Source organism: Betta splendens, chromosome 5 (assembly GCF_900634795.4).
Source record: "Betta splendens chromosome 5, fBetSpl5.4, whole genome shotgun sequence".
NCBI classification, from domain to species: Eukaryota; Metazoa; Chordata; class Actinopteri; order Anabantiformes; family Osphronemidae; genus Betta; species Betta splendens.
Genome location: NC_040885.2, coordinates 6,050,722 through 6,064,134, shown reverse-complemented (window position 1 = coordinate 6,064,134; position 13,413 = coordinate 6,050,722). Strand labels below are relative to the sequence as shown.

Below are 13,413 nucleotides of genomic sequence, written 5' to 3'. Positions count from 1 at the left end.
GGCGGCAGCAGCGGCGGTAGCGGCGGCGGTAGCGGCGGCGGCAGCAGCAGCGGCAGCAGCAGCGGCAGCAGCAGCGGCGGCAGCAGCGGCAGCAGCAGCGGCGGCGGTAGCGGCATCGGCGGTAGCGGCGGCGGTAGCAGCAGCGGCGGCAGCAGCGGCGGTAGCGGCGGCGGTAGCGGCAGCGGCGGCAGCGGTAGCGGCGGCGGCAGCGGCGGTAGCAGCGGCGGCGGCAGCGGCAGCGGCGGCAGCAGCGGCCACAGCAGCGGCGGCGGCCGCAGCAGCAGCAGCAGCGGCAGCGGCAGCAGCAGCGGCGGCGGCCGCAGCAGCAGCGGCAGCGGCAGCGGCTCCGCTTCTCGGCCTCAAAGAGCTCATTGTAAGAGGCGAACGCTCCTCCGCAGCGGACACGTGGTCCGAAAACCTCGACAATGCTCTGCCTCTGACTCACCTGGCCTCAGGCTGCTGTTGAAGTAGAAGATGACCATAACGAAGCATCCCAGGCTCAAGCCGAACACCACCCGGATGACCCTGCCGCTCCTCATCGTGCCTGCGACCGGGCTTCATGCGCGGAGCGGCCGCTCCTGTGTCACTCGATCCCCGATGGGAGCTCGACGCCGGCTCGCTGGCCTCGCTGACCTCTGCCGCTCTCTACCCGCCTGCACATTCTGGCATGGCCGCTCCGAAAGTCACCGCAGGGGCGAAGCCCGGACGGGACCGTAGGCGACGCGCTGCTGTGGAGGCGGTGGAACCGGTGGATCCAGTAGAACCAATGGAACCAGTGGACCAGGCCGCATCGCTGAACGCGTCCGACCAGAGGCCGCCGCTGTTAGTGGATGGGACGACTTGTGCCAGCGATTTAACCCCCCCCGTCTGTTCCTCGCGCCTCCGGCTGGACTCTTCAAAATAAAACGTCAGGCACGCAGTTACACGAGTATTCAGGACGCTCTTCAATTTTTATTAAGGATTGTTTGTGGAATTATGTGGTGAACACACATTATCATATTTTGCCTTTTTCAACTCAAGCAATAACAGAGCAGTTTTTAATCTACAACAAAATAGATTTGATTTGATTTGATTTGAACAAACCTCTGGCCGCGGCGCATCGCGCTAAGTAGCAGTATGTACGACACAACAAGGCAATGAATAACAGTCACAAGTGAAATATGACAACCAAATATACGTCAGACAAGTTACTCAGGCTTTTATTTTGAAGAACGATCCAAACATATCCGCTTTTCTCTACGTGTTTCTTTTTGGCTTTCTTTCTTTAACTAATTATAGTAAAACATCTGTTATGGTTATGAATCTGTTTTTAACTAACGTAGCCGTCAAACCTGTGTCTTCAATGACTTATTTTTGGAGTCACTTTATCATTCCTCCTTTTAGCCAGTTTAAGGTAAAAACAAAGGCCAGGACAGTTTACAGAGTCATGTTCAATACATTAAAACTACACAAACAGTGGCGTCATGTCAGTGAAGCATGGGACACAGAAATGTTGAAAAGTATTTAATTATTTTTTAACAAACAGTACATCACAGTGGAGGTTTTGCAGTAAATATATGCAATAAAAACTAAATGTGGAATCAGGACTAATAAAGAAAATGCAATTGATCAATGCAATCAGTGCAATTTTCAACCAGCTCTGGGTGGGTTTTTTATAGAAGAAGGAGAAGATGTGCAAAAATAGAAGGTTACACAATAGCAAACAAACTACTGGATCATAAAAACTAGACTAGGAAATCCAAATCATCAGACTACAAGTGAGGTTAGTATAAACACACATAGCTAGAACAAAATGCAGAAAACCTGCAGAATGAACAGGCCGACCTCAAAACAAGCAAAGCGGAAGCCCGCTAATAGAACAGCCACGTCTGGGCAAAACTGTTCACGATATTATTGTACAGTCATGAGAATTAATTAATATATACCTTGTTAAAGGTTACTGTTACTAAATTACTATGTTTAATGTTAAAGACATAAATGTCGTTTCTCTATTATGGGGAGAGTGCACTAGAGAGTCTAATGCATCTGTCTTAACCAAATCTTAGTCACTGGATCCACTTTGTAAGTTTGGCCCCTACACAATGTGCCATTAATCAGTAAACAGAAGGAAGCACATGGCTGACGGTGAGCCTTATTTTGAAGCCACAGGCCGTCTGGGTCTGGTAGTTCACCCAACCAAGACAGAGCTCATAGTTTAGCTAATTAGCATTAAACCTGACATCTGACTGCTCCTGCATTCTTCATGCCCATCTGGTTATGACTCTGATGGGAGGAGTCAGGATGGGACAGCCTGATAGCAAGTTGATGTGAAGCATGTCAGTGTTTACAGTCGGAGAATGGAATGATGGGTCAGTGGGTCATTACTGAAGGCCAGCACAACCCAAGGAGGAGGAAAGTCACATTCATTTAATGAACTGTTCTACAAACTGCAGCTTTACTGCTTCACTAACACTATATAACACTAATAGTTTATTAAAGTGGGAAAAAGGAGTGGAAGGGGCAATATGACTTTTACAAAGGGTTTGGACCAAACAAATCCCTCCAGAGGAAGCAACCAGGCTGGTTGGACCAGTAACTGGACACAGGCAAGGACTCATGTACAAAGGGTACTTATGCATAAAAACCTGGTCAAAAACATATTAATCTATGCAAACGTTCAGATACATCAGTATCTACATGACCATACAAAGCTCCCTGGCTGGCGTAAGTATTTTCTATTTTCTACAGCTACTGGTCTGTTGCTAACAGTAAGAGGTGAAATTGTTAAGATCATTACTTACCCAGGAGAAAAACGATAAACAATTAATACCGATACATGTCTGCAATTAGATAAGAGAACACAAAAACTGTGCAAACATATCTTCTATAACAATGGCTCGGATCAAGTTAGAGCTAGAGACACACCACTTGTATTCAATGCATGTAAATGAGTCTGCTCAGTCACAGAGCGAATGAAGCTGCTTCTCTCAAGTGCTGGAATGGGCCACATTGGAGTTCTGACTCTGTCAGTAAAAATTATTGTATGTCTCACTGTGGAAAAAAAGTAAAAAAGTTGCAGGTCTGCTCCTGTGTGTTTCTGTTACAGAAAGGAGAGCGCGCCCACTTGTATTCAATGCATGTAAATGAACAACAACACCTTAGCCAGAGTGGCTAATGATCAAAGAATAATTTTTTGCTCTGAAAAGAGCAGTAAGTAATTGAAATGTCTTTACTCACTTTGTATTATTAATTTTTACTTATTCATCCGCTGCTTCCAGGGTTTTCTGTTGCCATGTTTATTTAGTGTGTGTTTTTGGTTGGGTCACATGCCTTTTATTATTTGCATTTGTGTAAACATGTTTTTTTTATTAACAAATGTCCCAAAAGAAAACACCTCAGGTGTGTTGATGTCTCTCTGAGATGGCAAAGTGAAACAGAGGTTCACACAGGTTTTGTTGAAGGCGGTCGGTTCCCACCACCACAGCTCTCAGCTCCCCTCTGTGGTGGTCCTTTTACGTAACAAAGGGAGCAATTCACACCTGAGTTAGGATGTGAGGTATACCTTCGCAGAGTTTTGACTGCCCTTTAGGTTCATGAGGGGAGTAAAAAAATCCAGGCATGCTAGTGTTAATAATGTGGAACCTCGTCACTACAAAAACTGATGATCTGCAGAGACATGTTCATCGCTGCAGCATCAAGCAGAAAGTGATGCTCGGTCCTTTTATTTGTTTTGGTGCAAAGCAATGATGTGTGCTCACTGAGAGGTAACAACCTTTGTGTGACTGTTATGTGAAGTCGCTCAGCGACACGGGACGCGTGTGAGACGAGGCTGCCCCCTACAGGCTGAAGACCACCAGCAGCTGAATGGCCATAATCACACATTAAGCAGGGTTTGGTTTGGTGAGTGCTGCAGTAAAGACAAATGTTTTACTGAGTTACACAGACAAGAGGAACAGCAGGGTCAGGAGCAGACCACAGAGACAGGGCTCCACCTGCTGCATTTCCCTGATCACTCACACCGTGAGCCCCCCCACGGGTGTAGACCTGCTGCACAGCTAGTCCAGAACTGAAGAGGAGTCACCACGTTACAGCTCGTCAATCACGTCATGTGAAGCATCTTCTGCAATGTCACGTACAGTTGGCTGTGGACATTTGATTGGGTAAATGTGGCTTTGACCAGCGTCTCCGTGGTGATGAGGAGTGTGTTGAAACCAGCCAGTCATTGTGAGACAGGGATGAGTCAGTGAACGCTTCAGTTTCCTTGTGGCAGCTTTTCCAGGATCTGGTGTCACACGGTCAAAGGAAAATGCTCGTTCATGAGGGTTAGAGTCGTAAAGCTCCGATAGGAACTGAAGTCCACATTCCTATGTCACTTCCTTATTAGGGAATGGAGTAAAACTATTTTGTTTCAACATTTCTATCTTTGCGACGTTTAACTCCATCTTCAGTCTAGTTCTATATGCTTCACACCTTACAGACAACCCCAACCCACCAGGTGAGGGGGCGCCATGTGGAGATGCTGCTCTGCTCAGCTTGAACCCCACAGTCACATTATTACCCGTTATCACATGAAGGAAGTCGGTGGCTAGTGAGTGATGAGGAGACGACATCATGAAACTCATGGAGGCAATGAAGAGTGAGCAAAGCAAAGATTCTCTCTGAAATATAAAATGATTCAAATCATTTTACACATTTTCTTATATCATTCACATTTATTCATAAGGCGCCTATGGGAGAAGCTACATTATAAAGAGAAGGAAAATAGAACCATAACAAACGTTAAAACATATTGAAGTCTAGCACAACTCTATGACAAACTGATCTCAATAACTGTGTAGTAGAAGTATCAGCTTTCTTCATCTTAAACACTGACAGTATAACCTTGCATGGAACTGGACTGGTGGCAATGAATATGCAGAAAAAGAATAGAAATGAAGACAGATTAAAAAACAGACTCAAATTTATACTGAGGTATGACAAAGATGTAAAACGGCTACAAAGACAAAATATTACGTTTCTAAAATGAGGCATCAAATAGATTCTAAAGCAGATCAACTACTTGTAACTCTAGCATTTGTTTGGACATTAACAAATGACAAGAGTCACAAAATGATTAGAACTTAGACTCCCAGGCCTAAGTGCAGCATCCTGCATCTCCTGTGTACATACGTGCATCACAGCCTCCTGGAACAAACACGTCACTAATAAACTGTCCTCAATAAAATGGACATGAGCCAAATGAAGCTCATTAAAGCCCAGGTTGCCATGGCAGCCTGTGCAGGTGACAGCGGTTTGATTTGAAGGGAACAAAGGCTTCACACCAGCGCAGGCACCATTCATCAAGGCTGAATAGTCCCACAGCCAAAGGAGACCATGCCAACCGTCGCCTGCTCTGATGTAGATGCTAGAAATAGGCTGAGACTTCCACAGCATTAGTTTGATCCCCTGTGCCTTTGTATAACCATCCTCAGCATGTTCAGACCGCCACATTGGAAAAGCACAGAGAAACGCTCTGTGGCCACCACCTAGAAACACTTTATACGGGCTCGCTTTGATAATTCCTCCAATGTCCACAATAGCAGGTGGAACTGATTCACAATCAGCGGACAGGCTGGCATCCCGTCAGAGTAATGGACTTTTTGGCCACATAGTATCTACACACAAACCAATCAAGCAAACTAGTGTAAAAGAGAAATACTGGCAGCAGGCTCACAACCTGCAAAAAGTAAAACAATGGAGAACATTTACTGTGAACTACACCTTTATTAAATGTTGAGGGAAGTCATCATCAGTGGTTCAACACCAACATATTTATACAGATGACTAACCAGAATCTAGAAAATCCAACCTCTACATACAGAATGCAGTGGTGTTTAAAGCCTCTACTCAAACACATTGTGGACAAAGCTGAACTTCATTCTGCTCTGTCTGTGATGCAGCCACGAAAGCTGGCTCTTGAGCAGTGTTGCACACACACCTGGCTAAAACAAAATTAACTTTTTTAAAAGGCAAAAGCCACAGCAACACAAGCATTAACAGCAATATGTATATTATATTTAAATATAGGAATGAAGGCTCAACAGAACAGACAGAATGACATTTAATTTACTCTCTCACACACCAGATTAAATGCGTCTCCATTTCTGCTAATCTGAACCTGCCTTGGTTCAGGCTGTGTGGATACTAGGTGGTATCGAGTGTTTAAAGTTTAAAGTTGAGGTTGGACGAAGGGTTCAGGCAAACACCAGGTGCTTCTGCAGAGGACATCAATCCTAGCCCACCTCAGTATTTCAGGTTACGAGCCAGGACATCACTAACAGCCCCAACACATACAATGAGCAATAATGTGTTGGTGCTCCTCTGAGAAGTAGACGCTGGTGGAGCCCAGTGGAAATATCAGCAGAGTAACCCCACTGTTCAGCAGGCTGCACTCACATTACACAACCACTCTCCTCACCTCAGCTTCCAGTGGGTCTATAGGATCCAGACTCTTTGCTATGGTGTTAGCTTTGTCCTGAGAACGACTGCCCAGTAAAGGTGAGCAGCTAGAGGTGTCAGAGCTAAAAGATTCACTAGAAGCTGAGTAGCGAGAGGATGATGGGGACAATGTGAGCAGAGCCCACTAAACGAGCAGGGTTTAACCTCAGCAGCCGGCCTTGCTGATGTCTCCTCCGGAGCGCTTGGTCACGTCCAAAGTGGTAAACACCTAAAGAGACAAGCAGACGTCCAATGAAACAGCGCAGCCAAGAGCAGTGGTCATAACTGTTCAAAACAGTCAAGTATCTGAACTCAAATTCACTGCTTATAAAAACACTAGCAGTAACAAGGTTCTGTAACCAGCCAATTACTCCACAGAACAGATCATCTAGAAAAACTACCTGCTTCAGGTTAACACTGAACAAATACCTTAAACTGGCTCCAACAACCTAAAGCAGACTTCAACCAGAAGAACTGTTCAAATAAAACATCCTACAAACAAATACATTGCTACATTGTTCTGTCAGTACAACCCAATTTTTCCTGGATGGGAGTGAAACAAATCCTGGACTAACCTCAGCACATGTTGGGTGGATGCCTATAGTGCCGTCTAGCTGCTCCTTTGTGGCTCCACACTTCATGGCTGCGCCAAAGCCCTGTGTCACCTCTCCAGCGTTTGGCCCCAGGTAGTGGAAGCCGATAACTCTCTCCTACAACCGGACAGTGATAAGTCAATCATGGTGTTTGACACATTAAAAAGCAGACTGAAAAAGAAAAACTTACATTGTCAAGTTTATTGCAGATGATCTTGGCATAGCATTTGTTGTTGTCCCTGTTGGGCACAGTGAACTCCAAAGGCCAGAACAAACTGTGGTATAACTGAACAAAGAACACAGATGTTCTACTCAATTTCAATTCAATCTGATCAGTTTTCTGACAGACAGGTGACTAGATCCTGATTCTCAGGAATTATTCAGATGGCTGAGTGAGTGCTTTACCTCAAGGTTTTCCTCCCCATAGAGCTCAATGGCTCTCTCTTCTGAAAGGCCACAGGAACCATACTCCAGTGGGGTGAAAACAGTGGTGGGAACATTGATGTAGTCGCACTGCAATACAGACAATGAACTAGTTAGTTAGCTAGCTACTTAGGTAGTTAGCTAGTGTAAGCGAGCAGCCAACAGGTCAACAACAGTGGCCCTATTTGCTGCTGTACCTTCAGTGTTGATCCCCCATAAAGACGACGGGCCAGAAGCTTTCCAGCCTGGATGGCCACCGGTGTCAGCTCCCACTTGCCTTCCAAGATATCTCCAATGGCATAGATGTGGGGCACATTGGTCTGTTCTTCATCGTTCACTGGGATTTTTCCAGTCCTGCAGGGTAGTACAAGCTTTTAGGAAAGATCTTCTGTTATGTTGCCAGTACCACCAGGCTTTAATGCTGCAGCATCTGGACAGTTTAGATTCCCCCCCCCAAAGTGATTGTTTTAGTATTTCTGAACTGATATCAGTTGGAATTGGAACTAATACACTTCAAATAAAACAACTTTAATTATTATGTAGTAATTAAGTAGTAATTGTAATTAATGTAGTACGTAATTGTGGAGTAAAACAAGAAATATGTTTATTGATCAGTCAAACTCAGACTTACAATAACATCACAACTGCCTGCAAAAAAACAGAAGTCTGTCTATCAAAAGGCAGAGATCTGACAACTCTGCTCTAGGACTGGGTTTGGTACAGCTGCACATCAAGCAAACCGGCTGATGGTCATAAAGACCGAGCACTCACTTTATCTGAAAACTACTCCAGTCATAAGACTGAGGCACATGACTTAGTAGGGCTTTATGCCGTCTTGGTCCATTCACAAAAAGTAAACATTTTTAGAAAAGGCTACGACCATGACGTAAATCTAAACAAATCTGATCCAAGACGGGAAGTGATAGATGATTATGATAAGCCTGGGCTTTCTAGTGTTACCAGTCCCCCTGGCAGCTCCTTGTGTGCCCTCACGCCCCCCTGAAGAGCCATGAAACCCCAGAAAGTGCTGAATCACTGTGACTATGCTATGAGCCTTAAAGGCACAGACCACACAAGTATAAATTTACATTAATGTGACAATGAACTCACTTGGGGTTGACTTTGACTCCGACCTTGCCCAGGCCAATCTTATCTGTGCATGCATCCCGGCCTACTGCTATCAACACCTAGGGAACAAAGACAGTAATCATAGACTTGTGTGAAAAGCATACAACGAAAACTTTGTTATTTAGTGTAATTATTGAACTCAGAATCCATTCACAAGAGGGAACACAGCATCTTTGGTTGATCAATACATACGGTGTTGTACTCTTCCTCGATGAGGTCATTGGTTTCTGTGGATTTAGCAGTCACCTTTAGCCTGCCAGGAGATCCTGCTTCTAGCTCCTCTATCTGACACAAAGACATGGGAAGATATTATTTCTATATAATAAGCCTGGTTTCAGCCATAGATCAAGATCTGCTGACAGTCCACTGCCTCAGTTTTTTTATAGTGATAGTGTTTCCTCTAGCACAGAGCAAGTAACTCACCTTCACAGGAACAAATTTGCGAATGAACTTCACACCATGTCCCTCCATGTATTCACCAGCACGGTTGGCCATCTCCTGGTCAAAGCCTCTGAGCAGGATGGACCGAACCATCACTGTAACATCAAGGCCAAGGCCAGCCAGAAAGCCTCCGCACTCCAGAGCCACATATGAGGCTCCAATTACTAGGGTCCTTCCAGGGCAGTAGGGCAACGAGAAAAGGTCGTCACTGTTAGAGACAGCAGTTATGTAGTCATTATTATTCAAATTTGGAACCGCTGCTTGTCCACAAAGTCACCTAAAAAAGGCCACAATAGTGAATAGCGGATTAAATATTGTGCAAACAACTTTGTTGAGACTAAAAAGGCTGACAATGTTTCAGAATTCACACCAGGCCAAATGCCTGTGGCTCAGGTTCAGAGTTTAAAACCAAGGTATGAAGGAGTGTTTGAGTGACATGTTGTTAGAAGGGCTGCTGGTTTTACCTGGTGATGCAGAACTCCTTGTCTCCTGGGATCCCCAGGTAGCGCGGCCTCTCGCCTGTAGCCAAAACAAACCTGGCTGCTGTGTAAAACGTCTCCTTCCCACGCTTGTTTATTGCCTTATGATGAATTAAAAAACAAAATCGATTTAGGATGCTTTGAAATGTCTACCAAGACTTCACACTTCTACCTGTACATTACAGTGAAATTTAAAAACTAGATCAGCTAAAGGTCAACACAATATTCCTGAGTATTACAAGGATCCATTTACCTTGATTTTGTGTGGTTCGATGAACTCTGCATAGGCATTGACATACTCGACCTTCTTGTCTCTCAGTGCTACTCTGTAACCCCAGTTCAATGAGCCAATGTAGTTGTTCACCGCAGTCTTCATCGTCTCCCAATTGTGCTTCACTGATGAGAGACGAGGCGCCAATCAGTGGAAGTAAACACAAGAAGTGATTACTGTCCATGTTTTTCTCTGAAGTACTAGGTGACCTTCCTTCTTCGATGTTGAGGCTCACCTGTCTCGTCAAACTCCCAGCCGAACTTGCGTGCGTCCTGCATAGCGGTGGACAGCATGGCCGTCTGGTGCATCAGCTTCTTGGGAATGCAGCCCACATTCACACAAGTTCCACCGAGACCTGATCACCACAGCAGAGCAGACAATCCCGGTGTGAACCCAGAGCAAATAAATGTGGCTACCTGTGTCGAAGGAGGAACCATGATGTTAGCTTTCTTACCCCAGGTGGTTCCTTTTGGTGTAGGCACAACATAGTCCAAAACCATGACCTTCTTCCCCAGAGCAGCAGCTTCCTGTTGTGAAGAGCCAGAGTTACAACATCATCCAATGAGATATACTGGTACCTATCTGCAATCTATGGGCAAGTCCAGACTTCACAGGTCATATATTTACTCGAAAGTGGTTGTGACACGGCATTTCTCTGGGCTGATCACAAAATTGCACAATTGAACAGCAATAAAGTTTATACAGCTAACAATGTGGATGTCACCTTTGAGCAGGCCAGACCTCCCGACCCTCCTCCAATGACGATGAGGTCGTAGTCGTACGCTTCAGCTTCTCCATTCAGCAGCTGCTGCAGGCTGCCATCTTTATGGGCCTGGAAAAAAATGAGGATCAATAGGGCACCCGTAGCATATAACACAAGATAATAGGGCTGATGTCCTGTTGCAAATGTCCATACAATTTTTAATCTAACGTCTCACGTCTGTCTAGTGTGAAAGTCATTCTCTAGTAAATGGCACATGAAGTCATTGTGGCAGGTTTTACAGGGAGGTCACTAATACACTAAACATAAACAAAAAACATTAACCATTTTATTCATTTCAGTTTAGTAAAGAACAGGAAAAGCTCATATCACTATCAATAATAATAATAATAATAATAATAACAATAATAATAACAACAACAGGTATTCTATAATACAAGTAAGTCAAAACTGGTTGCAGCAGTGTCATAAACAAAACTGACCACAACAGTGCACCATTACAATGTTCAAAGCGAGGGCTAAAGAAGTTCCTTCAGAAACTTAGTAAAAATGATTATCCAGACCAGAGAGTGAACATGGCACAATGTAATTAAGGTGAGATTTAGGCAAATGTAAAGAACTCTCACAAATAAGTCTGTTGACAAGTGCTTAGAGACATAGACATAACACCAACCCCAACTCTACACCTTAGTGGGAATATTATGCAACAGGTGGCTGAAGAAACAAACAATATAAATATTAAATAACCTCAAAAGAGCAATAGAAACAACAGAAGTTACAGCTAGAAGTTTGTGAAACGCACCTGAGGTTGTGTCAATTCACGTTTCTTCCCGTCTGCGCGTTACTCTTATATCAACACTGATGTTAAATCTTAAGTCATGTTCTTTAAATCGTTATATTAATAACGGAAATAGTCTCACACATTAGCAGCTTTAGATATAGTCCAAATAAAACAACAAAAAACCTACAACTGAGAATGTAAAACTGCATGTAAATGCATTACGCTGCATCAGTCAGATTTTAACTGGTGGTCGCTGATAAATTTAAACTATTTGTTATTTAGCCAAAGGAATAGTTAGAATACTCCATTAGTAAAACAGTGTATTAGTACAGCCCCCAGAGAAAACCACCGTCTCTCCACACGCCTCACACACTATCGCCAGTCAATAAAAGACAGTTTTCTCAGTTTGTATTTCCTAATATGCTTGACTCATTGCAGAATCCCTGAACATGCCTTTGTAACATGCTACACAGTTCCTGTTGTGTCACGCCTGCTGTAGTCGAAAGGTGTATTGTGCATTGTTATTTCATAAGAAAAGATAACAGACTGAGGTTTATGAGTCATCGTTCATCACAGTCAAAATGAGACAAGCTTCAAATGTACACAGCTTCTTACCTGCATGGTTTTGTCACAGCCGCCAACGTGTGTCTTGTTGACAAAGACGTTAGGAACAGTTTTCTGCCCCGTCATCTCGAGCAGCATCTCCTGGTAGTTGCTTCCATCGTCTAGACAGAAGTTACCGTGGTTAGTGAATGCTACTCACTCTTTCACATGGCAATATTTGTACCTTGCCTGCATTATGTTTGGTTTGAATCTATGCAAACAATGAGCAGAAGATTTAGAGGAAGCACCACACAGTTTAACGTTTCTTCCACAGGTGTCAATACTTTCTGCATAATTAAAGGTTTCTTAACGTTTGACCAATGAACTCAGCAGTGAAGTGTTTAGTCAGAGTTCAAATCAATGTGCCCAAAAGTCAGAGCTCAACTAGAACTGAAACGCTGTCGCATTTTCAGCCACAGTCGGTGTGACTCAGCGACAGCTCAGCACATTAAAAGGCAATCTTCGCCCAGATTAAGGCTGCCAGTCAACAGTTAACCATTAACAGCACAGAACAGGGCCGGCCCAGAGGTTGAGTTCAGGCATGGCACGAGGCCAGATATGCGGAGAGTGACTCAGCAGGTTTGGTGCCGCTGCAAATGAAGATCGGAGCACGGCTTTGAGCGAGCAGCTCCGTGGTGTCCGAGTGGAGGGCAGTCACCTCCACGGGAAGCGGCCGCTGTTCCACCCAGCCATAAGCCCGGACTCACCACGGAGGTCCAGCTCCACCACGTTGCAGTCGACGTTCAGCTCTTTGAACAAATCCTTCACCTGGAAACACAAAGCAGAACGCCTCCTTAGTCACACGCTGCGCTGGGTCCGTGTGAACGAGGAGACCGACTTCACGGCGCTGCTCGTTGACCAGAGTAGATTGTGCATCCTCCGTGTCAAAGCCCGAAAGTTAGCCCTCAATGGAGAAGAGCGACTATGGCTGTTCACGGCTAAATAACGTTAGCTTAAGGTAGCTGGACGGGGCACAAATGTCACCAGCGAAGTTTGCGTTGCTCACGCTTCGTATCCAGCGAGTTAATATCTAAAATCTCCGTATTAACTAAAAGCTATGACGTCGGAAACCAACTTCACGTTCAAAGTACGTAGTTGCCGACGGCGCAAATATAGCACGGCTAACCAGCAATTAGACCAAGCCCACGGAGTTCGCGGGAGAAGTTTCCGAGTGGCGCACGACACATGCAGGTGGACAAACAGACGTCTTACCTTTAAACAAAACGGACAGTAGCTTTTGCTGAAAACCACCACTTGGTTCGCGTCGATAAGCTGCTGGATTCGAGATTTGAGTTCATTTTTTCCGGCGTCTTTCTCGACGGGAGGCATGATCGATGTGTTTGCGTCTGCTTTGGTAGACAGCTGACTTAGAGCCCCTCTCTCTCGGGAGCAGAAATAGTGTCTCGTTTGAACGCAATGACCCAGAAGAGGCAGCGGATCGTCCCGTGTAAACCCCCCACTACACCCAGGACGTACTGGAGCAACCGCGCCAAGCGCCTGTCACGGAGTCTTCTCGG

General features: G+C 44.9%; 1 protein-coding gene across 1 annotated transcript; it reads right to left on the bottom strand.

The window, feature by feature from the left end:
* Positions 1 to 5,722: 5,722 nt before the first annotated feature.
* Positions 5,723 to 13,413, bottom strand: txnrd3 (thioredoxin reductase 3). Its single transcript, XM_029151442.3, has 16 exons — positions 13,109 to 13,413; positions 12,604 to 12,664; positions 11,909 to 12,018; positions 10,516 to 10,623; positions 10,246 to 10,318; positions 10,027 to 10,146; positions 9,774 to 9,916; positions 9,506 to 9,621; positions 9,024 to 9,249; positions 8,793 to 8,885; positions 8,583 to 8,659; positions 7,670 to 7,826; positions 7,455 to 7,562; positions 7,240 to 7,335; positions 7,032 to 7,166; positions 5,723 to 6,685 (listed from the first exon to the last, which is right to left on the bottom strand). The coding sequence occupies exons 1-16, from the start codon at positions 13,223 to 13,225 to the stop codon at positions 6,623 to 6,625; spliced, it is 1,803 nt and encodes a 600-aa protein (XP_029007275.1). The 5' UTR covers positions 13,226 to 13,413; the 3' UTR covers positions 5,723 to 6,622.

Coding starts and splice junctions, on each gene's coding strand:
- txnrd3 (XM_029151442.3), bottom strand. CDS start 13,225: ATGCCTCCCGTCGAGAAAGACGCCGGAAAAAATGAACTCAAATCTCGA. Junction 8,886..9,023: donor GCAAATTTGTTCCTGTGAAG/GTGAGTTACTTG, acceptor TCTTTGTGTCAG/ATAGAGGAGCTAGAAGCAGG. Junction 6,686..7,031: donor TCCACCCAACATGTGCTGAG/GTTAGTCCAGGA, acceptor TTGTCTCTTTAG/GTGTTTACCACTTTGGACGT.